A 13,575-nucleotide genomic window follows, 5' to 3' on the forward strand; every position below is an offset into this window, starting at 1 on the left:
TGTTATCACTATATTCCTTAATATGAGTTAAACAAACAAGTTAATTTGATAATTTATTATTGCATATTATAATTTGTACTCGCAACTTAGAAAGTAAAGCAGAGAGCAATTTTATGGTAAATAAATATATCATTTTAATAAATGGCAATTAAATATGTTAGTAAATAGGAGGATACTGGGCAGTCTGATATTATTAACGATCCTGATAAGTTATTGACATTAATTTGTTTACCTAACTTACTTTATGAGATGGAAGACGATAATGAAATTTCTGACTTCCAAACTTATTAATCCATTTCTTGCTAATTTAACTATGTTATCAGAGTTCTTAACTAGCTACGCTCTTTTAAATTTTGATAACACGTCGTCAGTTACACTGAGCGCAATCTTGATTAGTCTGGCAATAATAGTTACTCACACATACGTTAGCTTCTTATTGAGTCTGTATAAACTCTGCAAACTTATTGTAAGTAACTATACACAACTGACTGATTAAAATGTAAAAAAGATGGTGAATATTGTAACGATTAAGACTTAATCAATTTAATAAGTGGGGTACGCAGTATCGATAACCGGTAAGTTGTCAGCCCTAATGGTTTTGGTTTGGATAGTGAAGGGGATGTTGTTGAATCGCAGCTTGCAGGGCCGGTCGGGGCGCGCCATGAAGCAGAGCGTATATAGCGCGGTCTCTAGCTCGGGGGAAGTCCCGACGAACATGGTCACCTCGGGCGCGTCTTTGGTGTTGCTCAGGACTGAATGCTGCTTGAGGATCATGCCTTTCTGTAATGGGACAAGTTGGTAATAAGAAAATTTGATGTAGAATGATTTTTCAGATAGGTAAGGTATCGGCGGAAATCGACATGAAAAGTCGTGAGTTTGCGTACTATTCGATAGTCGAGTTTTTTTAAAGTTACTAATCATGTATTAGAGATATTTAGCATTTTAAATGAAAACTTTGCAGTAGACTTGTTGCTGTTTGTTAGGACCGAATTTTCAGTACATACGAGTATCTCGGCTCGGGAATAAAATAGAAATTTTTGTGACTCCTGAAACTCCAATAGGTTAGTTATGAAATTAAATAGATCTTACTCCAGGAAGGTCGAGTTTGTCGATGTATCCCAGGTAGTTGGCCTTGTGGTCCAGCTCGCGCTTGGCGAAGAACAGCCAGCTGTGGAGACCTAGACACAAAATATTATAAATAATAAATTATTTCCACAAAAAATGAGATAACATTATTTAGGACGACCAGTTTAAATAGAATCATTCATGAATCTGTAAGACTACACTCACAAACTTTTATTTTTTCTCAATTGATTACAAATGGTATTCTAGGAACGCTGGGAGAGTCATCATCATCACCATCATCATCTCAGCCATAGGAAGTCCGCTGCTAAACGAACATAGACCTCCCCAATGCTTTCCATGTTACCCGGTTGGTAGCGGCCTGCGTCCAACGCTTTCTTGCTACCTTTATGATATCGTCGGCCACCTTGTGGGTGAACGTCCGACGCTGCGTTTTCCGGTACGTAATATTTCTCATTATTTAATTTGTAAGTAACAGTCGTGGAACTCTTTGGAAGAAGCCTTTGTCACCTTTGTCCAGCAGTGGACGTCGTTTGGCTGAAATTTATGAAGTAACTAAGTAGATACCTTATTTCTTCGACTTACCAAGCACCTCGTCGGACTTGAGTTCAGCCATGAAGACGTTTTCGAAGGCGCAGCTGCACTTGCAGAGGCCGGACCAGTGGCGCGCGTACTTTGTGAACCAGATCTTCCTTAGCAGGTCCACTTGCTCGTTGTACTCGTTCAGTTGGGTCAGACCTGGTAAATTTAAGGTTATGTGAGAAATATGTAGACCCTATTATCACCTTTAGGGCTCCTATTGTAATGGTACCAGCTAAAAATTAAATTACTTAACACAAAACTTGAATTTAGTCCAGGGTCGAAAGCAGTTTTATTACTTTTAAGTATAATATTTTAGTATCGATCGGAGGTAAGAAACATTTTATATTATTATATTGTAAGTTAATTTAGTTACATAACAATATCTCCAACAAACGTTTAAATTATTCCAGGTACTGTCGACACTCACACAGTTGCATTGCTCTGCTCAAAGCATTAGAACTATGCTAATCTACACTTATTACTCGTACATAAACGATCAGAAAATATTTTCATACCTGCCTGCTTAGATATGTGAATAATGGAACACGTAATATCGTAGTCAAGATATGTTTAGTTAATTCGATTGTGACTCAGCTCAGCCGTGAGAAGAATTTTGATAAAGCGTTTGTATGGCATAGGTACCTACCTTTGTTCACGAGGAATGACACAAGGCTCCTGATAGGGCCCGTGGCAAGGATCGTGTTGATATAAGTTGTTTGTTCGGTCTCCTCCTGCAATGACATCACCGCACGTTAGTAACAAAATACGGCCAGGTGGTGTGCAGATACATCTATTACCTACTAACACTATAAAGCTGAAGAGTTTGTTTGTTTGCACTTGCACTGATCTCAGGAACTACTGGTGCAATTTGAAAAATTCTTTTTGTTTTGGATAGTTCATTAAGGCTATACTGGGTGGAAACGATAAGTGATCTCACTCGATTATTTATAAACTACAGGGTGTTAGGTAAATGGGTATATGAGCCGAGTAGGTATAATAATATGGTGAAGTCAGAAAATTGATATCTTCATTTTAATTACTTTAATTTTCATACAAATCGGATTTTATAGAATTTATTTTTTATGAAAATTAAAAAAAATAAAATGATGATATCAAATTTCTGACTTCACCATACCATTTATATGCCCATTTTAACATGGGCTAGTGTCGGCTCATACACCCATTTACCTAACACCCTGTATACAAGATATCCAAAAACTGATTACTGATCCTGAAAGTGCTTCACGAGCTCTATCCAATAGTACCAATAATAAGTTACAAAATAAACGGGATCTAACCGAAAATTCAATGTTTCCAACTTCCATACATTTAGTAGGTACTTCCACAGTCATGGCACTCATGTCTTAATAATATTATAGCAAGTAAAGCGTAGAACCAATGTTTTCCATGAATAATTTTAAATAAGAATGCAATTTATGAGTTAATTTTAAGTGTTCATTATTTAGTAAAAAAAATTAACACCTAATATTGTGTGGCTGGCATACATTTAGTATGGAGGCTGAAAACATTGAATTTTCGGATAGATCCTTCTAATTCTGTAACATATTACTGATACCGTTAGAAAGAGCTCGTGAAGCACTTTCAGGATCAGTAACCAGTTTTTCGATATCTTGTGTAGTTTAGAAGTAATCGAGTGAGATCACTTATCGTTTCCACCCTGTATAATATCACCTTACAGTCAATAGGGGCGGAGCAGTAAAGGAAAATGTTTGTTGCAAAAACCGGAAATAATATTCAAACAATTTTCACGCGTACGAAGTCGAGGGCACACCTAGTTTCGAATATACGTCTACTATGATATTTTCCAAAGTACGTTACCAAACTAAACACAACATACTCTATGGAGGTAATAGGCGAGAAGGAAAATATGAAACTTACGTTAGGAGTTACGAATTCGGGCCTGATTATGTTTTTGTGGTAGTTATCGAATAAGGCCACGAAGGGTCTGATTGTGGGTCCACTCCACACATTCTCAGGCACGTTGAGGAGGCTGAAAAACAAACAAGTTTAATTCAAGGTTTTAATTAACTTTGTTACTTGCGCATCACGTAAGCGTATGCATCACCATTTTAACTTCACGAGTAATTTAAATAAAGCCAGTCTAAAATTAGGCCTGTATATCTAGCAGATAAATGTTTATTTACTGCTATGAGAGCAGTGAAACTCGCCATCTATCTAGATTCTAGGGAGCATTAATGGGGAACGGATCGTTAACGTTAGTCAAACGGGTGGATTAGAGTTAATGAAAATTCCAAGTGACAGACTTACTTAGATTGCGCTTCGTCGTTCTTCGACATGGAACTGGTTTTGCCTTGCAAATTGACCTGAATGTAGTTGAAAGCGTTGTTGATATCCGCGTTGATCATCTCTTCCCCGACGCGGAGCAGGTCTTCGTCGGTGGTGCTGTCCTGGATCTGGCGAAGCAGGTCCTCGTAGCTCTTCTTCTTGGCATAGTCTACCACTCCGCCGACGACGGTGCCGATCTGTGAGAGGGTGTTGGTGGCAGTGTTTCCCTGTTGTCCAGTCACAGAGTTGCTGATCAGGTTGGGAAGGATGCTGTTGAAAATTTGTCCTGCTGCGTGCGCTATATCGTCACCCCGGGAAGCTGCGAGGCACAGCATAAGAACTGTAAGGACCCTCATGTTGGGAGACGCTAGACGTTTACTGTATCGCGATTGCGGCGCACTAGTGATCTCCGGGCCGTGTCGACAGCGATACTGCACGACCTCTGGATGACGTCATGTCCATCTACTCGTGTGTAGATACACAACTATAGGTATGGCATGCTCGGATTGAACCCGCGCGGTCTTCCAGTTTTTGCGCCGCGCGGTGATTGCCCCGAATAGGTAATATTACACGACACACCTTGGAAGTAAACAAAAACGACCTTCAGTGGCCTTTGACAACGTCTGCGTATCCGGTCCTAGTCAAGTAGCGAGGCGATAATGGAGTTGTGTTTTACCTGTATAAAATGCTCGTAGCTAGTATAAGTAACGAGTAATTTCATGAAAACAATTCGATCGTGATGTTTGTAGTGTAAATTTTTTGTTATGTATAGCGGCCATTAATCTTCCAATTTTAATTTACACATTTAACTTGGACAGGCACTCAATTAAAAAGCACCTATGATGAAGTTAGGGAGAGGTCAATGGACAATGGAGATATTTCTCGTCAGTCGAGTTTGAAGATTAAAAAATTCTAATCATGTGGAAAACTTGTTTTTTATTGAGTTTTTAATTGAATAAAGTTTAACATGACATATTATTTTCTTATTAAAAACAGCAAACGTAGTACTTAGGTACTACCTACGTAAACGCATTATACTTAAATTACCTTTAGTGTTTACCTAACAAGTTGGTTTTGCAATTAGTGTTTTCTCATCTTAAATAAATCGGAATAATTAATTTTATTTTCGTAAAAGTCGGAAAAATATTTGTAAAACTCAAATATCTAGGTTATTGGTTTCCGGGCGGCCAATAAATTTTCATTAAAGCGATTAGATATGCACGAATGTGTACGGACATGCATTCTTTGTTATAATTTTACTAAATTATCTACTTGCTCTATAATGTGCAAGTTGTCAGCAGTGCACAGCACATCAGGATCTATATTTTGTCGCAAAAATCGCACCTTTTAAAACACAAATTGCCTCGAGAGTAATGTTGTCTGTGCAGCAATTTTATTGTGCATTATTTGCATAATACAGCAATATTATGATGCATCGCATTCTTATAAAATATTCACATATTGTCCGATAATATTTGTTTTGTAATTACCGAACTAATAATTTGATCACACGCATTCGTGTTTACACAAATGTGACAAAAAGTTTAATATTGAATAGCAGGATGTTCAAATAGGAAGGTATACATACTGTGGTAAGTTATAAATTATTTATGTTCATTTGAATCCTTCTGAATTATTTTATGGGACATGAGGCATACGAATCACCTGATGGTAAGTGATTACCGCCGCCCATAGACACCCGCAGCCGGGTGTAGCAGCATTATAATAGTAGGATGGTCAAATAGGAAGATATTGTAAGTTTAAGATACTTCTTCGGGATGAATAAAAGAAAGTCACTGAAAAGAGACATTACCACGAGCGGTCGCAGGCGAGCGAGCCTCTGCAATGCAACAGTCGCGTGCGCACTGCGGGAAAATCGTGTTTTACTTCATGTATTAAACATCAGATCCGTTCAAAGAACACTCAATAGTTATGGGAGATGCGATTGCGTTATTGGAAATAAGTGATTTTTTGCTAATCTTACAAACAATTCAGATTCCAGTTCGATTTCTTATTCAACATATATTAATATATTTACTGTACTTTTAGGAATATTATATGCTATGATTTAATTTTCTTACTGAGCTTTGTTTGAATCTCCATTAGCACTAACTTCTGCTCTCAAAATTCTGCTTATGTTTTGTGGTTAGGTACCTACTACTTAATTGTAACAATTGTTGTTATTGTTTAGCTATTATTTACCTAATAAATTATGTATAGGTACTCACTCATGTCATATTAATCTTTCTACTCGTCAACAACGTCACGGTTATACTATACATAGTATTAAACATAGGTATGATCTCAGATCATAGAAGGGAATAGATGTGAAACGGGGGCGTGGCGCGTGTCTCCGCGATATGCCCAGAAACGAACATCGGCCGCGTAGCTAGGTTAGTCGCGATTCAGTCGTACTAAGGAAATGTTCTCCGATATTTTGGATAATGCGTCGTTACGTGCAATAAAACAAGTGAAACGCAGAACTACAGGAACAATGGAATCATTTACTACATGTAAGTATTGCAAATCCATTGGTATTTTGCTTATAAATAAAAAAAACTAAACATTTTTACGAACGAATTCAGTGCCGTAACAGTTACTGCGATATCGAAATCAGTGGTGATAAAAATTCTAACACACTTGTACATTGACGATTTAGTTAGCAACCACTTTATGTCATGCTCAAAACTACTGCGCAATGTATTTAATTTCTTCCGATATCCACTGTCGAGTGAAAATACACAGTACGGCCGCATGTGCCGGTCGTTACATAGTGCCGTGCTCGTGTTCTAATGCGGTTTCCTATTATCGATAAATAGAAGTAAATTATAATTTTCTATTTTGTAATTTTAAATAAAAAAATGATGTGTTACTTGCGATTATAAGATTTTACAAAAAAAAAATAACAGTAGAAGTAATTAGTAACTGTCAACTATGTAATTACTATAAGAGCTAGTTGAAAGCCTAATATAGGCATTATTTTTGATAAACATTATGCGGTACGCAGATCGCCATAATTAAAAAGTAAATGCGTGATAGTAGTTAATAATAACGTATAATAATAAAAAGGTTTTCATACATAAGCATTTTGTGAAATCAGTTTCGATCCTTGCCCCTAGCGATTTAAAGTATCGATATCTTGTCGACTCCATTTTATCTTTGTTCTCTCACTAGCGTTTTCAATGTGTGCGTCACGTCACGCGGCCATTGATTGGCCATAAGGCATGCCTTCTGGCCAATCACAGCACTTTTAAGCCGGTTGCACATGTTGTCGTAGACTCTCAGTCGCTTTGTTTTTACACAGTTGAATGTGTGTGTGGGAGCTGTGGTGGGGGAAATGTGGGGACACTGGTTCTCGTTGTAGTTACGCGCGACTTCATATCTATTCTCTTTCTATGATCTGAGGGTATGATTATTTAAGGTTATTATGACTCGATTCCCATTTTACAATTACGAGTGCTACTTACTTACCTGAACTAAATAATGTCATTTCAACACAAAATATTTAAATGATTTTGCGTTCGTTGATGTCTTTTGAACTAAAATATACAAATTTTAAAAAATCCTTAATTATCTACTCTAATAATGAGTTTCTTGCTAAACAAAAACAGATACTAATGCTAATGCATTCTTTGTTATTTATAGGAGACTGAATACTTTGATCAAACTACCAAGTATTTGCAATACCACATTAAAGCAAACGTGATTATTGAAGATAATCGAGCGCGCGACTACGACATACGAGACGAATGGTCTACATTATCGTCGTTTTGCATGCGGATGCTGCAGTTTTAGATCAAACCCACATGTTCCTACACATACTGTGACTAAACACAATAACGAGCTTGTTCTAAGGAAAAACTCTGTTGTAATTAAAATATTTGCATGAAGTTATCAAGGATTTAATTTTAGTACCTACCTAGTTACCTTAGGTAGATGTTGTTGTTAATGATTTTGCTCAGGGAAATAGTCTCTTAAAATATAAATAATGTATTTCGACAATATCTGGTTCATACATATTTATTGGCTACTTTGTTTCACTGAATGTGCGTGTCCAAAGCTAACACAAGGCAGTATCTGTAAATAGTTATTCTTTTTCCTCAAGAAGTTCGACCTGTAGGTACCTAGTACCTACTTAAGAAAACAAGAAACGAAAGATATCTAGAAAAAACCAATCTGCTAATATGAATTCTAGCGAAGTTTGTTATCGATGAGGTCAGCAGTCGGCTATCGGAGGTCGAGTTGGCGGCCGCCCGCTTGCCAGTGCTTCGCCTGACCCCGGCTATACTCTCGCGATACCGAGTTTCTTACCTCAACCAAAAATCCTTCTTAAACTTGAAACTACTCGTGTAGAGGAAGCTTGTGTAGCAAATATTTTCCTGTTAATATGAAGACCCTTGTGATATTACTCTTCGCATTCTGCTACGTGCAATGTGAGTATTTACAAGCCATTATTTTGTTATTATTACTTGCAATAAGAAAACTTGTTTACAATTCTTGCCGGTTGACGATGCTACAGAATCGCAATCGGTCGTAAAATTATAACCGTTTAGAAGCATGTGTTTACGCGAGATATTTATGGCAACTCGGTTTTTATTTGAAGCGGGGAAATCGTAGTATTTAACTGTTACTTAACATCTACTAAACCGCACATCTAACTGCACTTATGTCAGAGGAGTAATGGCAGTGGAATGCCTAATAAGTTGATAGAATGATGACCGGTAATGACCGTCACAAAATTTGTTTGAACGATGTCATTAGCCATGGTTTCCACCACGTGAAAATTTAATGGATACTTAGGACATTTATATTGTTGTATAAATATTATTATCTCAACTAGATAGGTACTACAAGGTTGATATTTTCTTTTTTGCGTAACATAAATACTATTTATTACAGGTCGAAAAACATATCCACCTATCGACAAAAATGCGAATTTGGCCTTCATCAACATGGAAGGCGGTGGTGGTACCAGACCCGGGAGTCAACCTCAAACTTTGCCTGCCAAGGCACCTTCGCCACCTGCTTCTCCACCAGCCAAGGCGCCTGTTGCGCCAGTCAACCCTTCAGAAACTGCTAAGCCAGCAGTCGTTCCAACTCCGAAGCCAGTATCACCCACACCAGCGGTACCCAAGCCCGCTGCGCCGTCATCACCAAAAGTGGTCCCTCAGACCCCCAACCAAATCAAACCCGTGCCAGTCAACCCTGCCCCCGTTGCCAACCCCGTCTCGACCCCTGGACCTGGCAGCGTGAAGCAGCTGGTCAACTTCTACGACAGTCAGGGCAAGGGCAGCCCCATCAGGCCATACAGCTACAGCCAAGCTGTGAAACAAGGCTGATTTATTTAAGGTATCCCTTACTGTGGTGATTACTGACCGACAGGACTAAAGTGGTGTTATGAAATTAGAAAGTTCTTTTCCTTGACAATATTTTGCTAAAAGTAAAGTTGTGATAAATCAATGAAGTTTGTTTTTCATTTCTCCAAATCCCTGCTTTAACTAAAGTGTCAACATTCATGTGTTTAATAGCTTACCTTTACACGCCTAATTACGTAATTACGTAAAGATAATCAGAATAATGAGTTGACATAAGTTGTATTAGAAAAGGAGTCAACGACCGCCACATCAGCCGGATACATCTAGAAACGGCTTAAAAGGCGCATTAAGACGTAAACAATTGCAGCGAAGCCTATTTCCAGCCAGTGAAAGTGTAGTACGTACAAGCCGAGCACATTGGATCGGCGCGGGCGCACCGCTGCGGATGTGGTCGCGTTTCTTGTAGGGCTGCTTGCGGATTATTTGAATGAATTAACAATATGACTCATGCAATTGGATTATCAGGTTAGATTTTTGACAATGAGCAAAGTTATGTGCGAGCTCGAGATTGATTTATTCTGGAAAATGAAAATTTAAATTACACTTAATAGTTATTCATCTATTTTCACTCTGTAATATTCCATTTAATATGTACTGTTTATTTGCTTTATTCTGCATAAACATGGCGTAAACTTTATGCTATCAAATAAGTACAAAAATAAAATAAAATGAAATGACGTAAAATTAAAACTTTTCTGGGAATAAATACTGATAATATGATCATCAAGTCAAGATCTAACTAAACCCACAGACATAATACCTAACAAATATACCATATGTTTGAGAGCAAAATATACCATAATTTTACTAAAATACATCCATAAGTTTACTAAAATACAATTGTATTGCTACATGTTTTCCAATAGGCGTTCAGTGACGATTTGTCAGTTCAGAGCAGACTCCTTTGAACTCGACATCGTTATGGTGTAGCCAAAGGTAGTAGTAATACAATATTGCTCAGTTCAGATTTAAGGCGTCTTATGTAGAAATATTATTGCATTAGGTAACGTAATTAATACATATAATTTCTGAAATTGACAGTACATGTTGACTATAAGCAACATAAATTATATTTACTGGTCAACTTGTCATAACGTTTAAGCTTCAACATTATTGTATTCGAGCTAGCATGACAAGGCTAATTAACTGAATAATTGCAATCAATTCGTTTGTCTGCATTTTATATACGTACTATTGTTAACTGTTAGTTGCAGAATTACTAAAAATAAATTGTATGGTGTCAGGTTTTTGATATGGCGAGTAGAAAATAGGAGTTAACAAGAGTTTATGTGATGACCTATTGTTGATCGATGTAATTGTCTTGTTAATTTGCAGGCAGATTTTTGTACTAAGCTCATACATGCATAAAGTTTACTCCGGTAGTATTTAATCTTTGCGTAATAAAACGTCGCCCTAAAACTTACGCACGCGTTCTGAAAGGTAAAATCTTACGTGAAAATTAATTCAAAGGAGTTCAAAATCCAGTTGCTTTTTTATTCTAAAGAGACAATAAATATGTTCAACTTTAATTTCATTAAGTGTAAAACATCTCTGATCTCACAATCTTCAAAAACAATCTTGTAGGAATACTACCCAAAGTATGAAGTATAGGTGCCTATTCAGCGTTAGTTATTACAAGCATAAGTAGGTACCACAGATAGGGCTTCGCTCGAAATGTGCTACTTTCACTTTCGGTCTGAATCATGCCAGTTACGTGCGCAGGACTTTATTGTTATGGCTGGCGACACATTGCGTAACAGACGTTCCTCGCTAACAAGCGTAAGGCTAATGACTCATCCACCAGGCCCAAATATTAGACCTATTAGGAATCTAATAAAAGTTTCGCCGTCGTTATTGAAAAAGAAAGCGCTCAGAAATGCAGTTAAATACAGAGGAGGCGCCGGCCACAGTTAGATTTATTAGCGGACTTGGGTATTTATATCGCATCGGTGATGCAATGTAGGCGGGACTGTTGGTTCAGCCTTTCTTTATAGCATAGCAATTTCGACCATTATCGAGATAAATATGTTGATATGACTGTTATTATCGTTAAGCAGTAACATGGTAGTTATAATCGAAAACATGGCCTGCCGTCATATTACTGCGCTCGATGTAATACAGAAAGAAATATTTAAAAAATGTGAGATTCATGCTAGAAGAATGAAAATGAAGCATGACTATCTGAGATCATAGACGAAAGTAAACACTTCAAAGGTATCCCCTTATTTGGTATGCAGATTGTATGAAGATAAATGATTAGTATTGGTCCTCTACTGTTCGTTTTCCTAGCAAATCATTTGCATTACTTTCACAGTTTTCTAAACACTTCAGGCATTACAAGCAGATTAAAATATTAGCCTAAGTATCCACTATTTAGAATTATTCGTCAATCAATTAAAGAACATTTACATGGACATTTGAAATACAAGTGTGTAAGAGCCCTCAACATGCGGTATACTTTTTTGCCAGCATCTATTAGGTTGTTAAAAGCGAAAAATACAAGCCAATTAATGTTCATCAGTAATTAATCAAAGCCTATTACTACGAAGGTAGTTATTTAAATCAATGTACCTAGTGATTTACAAGAACAAAAGTATTATTTCAAGAGAGTCGCTTATTAACAGATTCTCACCGGCCAGCAGAGTACGTAATATTTGTATTTAGATCAGCTTTCTCAGGTGGCGCTGCCAAAACATCACTTTCGTAACAATTAGCGCCACCCGAACGAACTCTCGTTGGTGGCTCGACGAAAACTGTAGCGGTTCTCAATCTTTCGTACATAAGTCTCTACAATAGTAGGTAGGTACTAACTGTTGGGAACATTACTGATATGACCGCAAGGGAAGAATGGAAAAAAGTAACATTAATCGATACACTTACTTATTTTATTGATTAACATACTACTAAGGTAAACTTACATAGAAGCAAAAGAAAAAAACCCTTTACTTAAGTACCTAAACTCAATACCTTATTAGCTGTAGGTTGTATTTTTGACCATCATTAAGAAAAAATATTGGTGCGTGGTTTTAGAGCTCTACCAAAGCTCCAAAGATTTGACAAACACTGTTTCCACAAATTAGTTGTATTCATACAAGCAACAATGCAGAGCAGTTCACACAACTTCACATTCGCGTGCATTACGTACAAACAATGGATCACTCCGCCATAGCAGCGACTCATCTACACACAATCGCAGAGATCATTTTGCGACTCCATATATGCATTCTTGGGCGGGCGAAAGCAATACATTTCGTATGTGAAAATGCATTTCATGGAATAGAATCACCGATTATTCAAGTGAAATTCAAGATGAGGCAAGCTTTACCTAACTTTGACAATGCTTGAGAATAACTATTAAAATATTTACACAATAAAATCATATTAAATACAAAAAAAATATTCTCAGTACATAATAATATCTCACGGTTGATAAATGATACTATTACCATAACTTATTATGGTTGTAAATGGTGAAAATGAAAGTTTCTTTGAGTATGAATGAATGTTAGGCATAATAAAAAGTGTCGTGAAGTGCCCGGTGTCGCAATGGTAAAAAGTATAGCGGTCTTACGCAATAACTTGAAATGTTTTGCACTTTAAATTGAGAATATCTTATTAAACGTTTATTAGGACTTAATAATTAGGTACTAGATGACAGTTTATAGTTTCGTTTTATGTGGTTTAATTTAAGGAGAGTTTGCACAATCGTTAAATAGACACAAATGCAGATAGTTCAAGATTTCCTATCGTTCCTCGAAAGCTTTGAAAGAAACTTTCTTTAGCTCTTACTGCTGTTGGGTTTCTCGTAACAAACAGTAAATGTAGTCCTATCAATTATCGAGGCAATATCTAAGTCTGTAGTTGAATTATAAATCGAATATTTATTAAGGTTTAAAAGAAGCAAGCCAAAAAATGAAATAAGCAGTGAAATTAAAATTAATTAGACAGTGAGCCAATTAGTTAGAAATAGAAACCATTTGTTTGTGAAGAACAAGATAAAATGGATGGCAGAAGATTAGTAGTAACTTTCGGTGTTTAATTAGAAAAAAAATGTTTACGCAAACCGTCCGCAAACGCAAACGTCGACATCTTTGCCAACTCCTTGGTGTATTTTGTAATTAAATTAAGATTGTTTTTCTCTACTAACCATAAATAAGTAGATACAAGTACTTACTAACAATAAATTAAATTTGAAATTGGCAATGTGAGCGTTTTGGGTCTATCTGTA

At 36.8% G+C, this 13,575-nt stretch overlaps 2 protein-coding genes across 2 annotated transcripts; one reads left to right on the forward strand and one right to left on the reverse strand.

The window, feature by feature from the left end:
• Positions 1 to 40: 40 nt before the first annotated feature.
• LOC135072263 (endoribonuclease CG2145-like) lies at positions 41 to 4,418 on the reverse strand. The gene is made up of 6 exons (XM_063966207.1): positions 3,955 to 4,418; positions 3,565 to 3,676; positions 2,312 to 2,396; positions 1,669 to 1,821; positions 1,090 to 1,178; positions 41 to 780 (listed from the first exon to the last, which is right to left on the reverse strand). The coding sequence occupies exons 1-6, from the start codon at positions 4,326 to 4,328 to the stop codon at positions 544 to 546; spliced, it is 1,050 nt and encodes a 349-aa protein (XP_063822277.1). The 5' UTR covers positions 4,329 to 4,418; the 3' UTR covers positions 41 to 543.
• Positions 4,419 to 8,186: 3,768 nt separating this feature from the next.
• On the forward strand, positions 8,187 to 9,436 carry LOC135075856 (uncharacterized). Its single transcript, XM_063970318.1, has 2 exons — positions 8,187 to 8,405; positions 8,872 to 9,436. Exons 1-2 carry the CDS (start codon positions 8,360 to 8,362, stop codon positions 9,309 to 9,311), a joined length of 486 nt encoding a protein of 161 aa, XP_063826388.1. The 5' UTR covers positions 8,187 to 8,359; the 3' UTR covers positions 9,312 to 9,436.
• Positions 9,437 to 13,575: the final 4,139 nt, after the last annotated feature.

The sequence above is a fragment of the Ostrinia nubilalis genome, chromosome 1 (genome assembly GCF_963855985.1).
Source record: "Ostrinia nubilalis chromosome 1, ilOstNubi1.1, whole genome shotgun sequence".
Taxonomy (NCBI): domain Eukaryota; kingdom Metazoa; phylum Arthropoda; class Insecta; order Lepidoptera; family Crambidae; genus Ostrinia; species Ostrinia nubilalis.

Coding starts and splice junctions, on each gene's coding strand:
- LOC135072263 (XM_063966207.1), bottom strand. CDS start 4,328: ATGAGGGTCCTTACAGTTCTTATGCTGTGCCTCGCAGCTTCCCGGGGT. Junction 3,677..3,954: donor AACGACGAAGCGCAATCTAA/GTAAGTCTGTCA, acceptor TTTGTTTTTCAG/CCTCCTCAACGTGCCTGAGA. Junction 781..1,089: donor ACAAACTCGACCTTCCTGGA/GTAAGATCTATT, acceptor GTCCCATTACAG/AAAGGCATGATCCTCAAGCA.
- LOC135075856 (XM_063970318.1), top strand. CDS start 8,360: ATGAAGACCCTTGTGATATTACTCTTCGCATTCTGCTACGTGCAAT. Junction 8,406..8,871: donor CGCATTCTGCTACGTGCAAT/GTGAGTATTTAC, acceptor TATTTATTACAG/GTCGAAAAACATATCCACCT.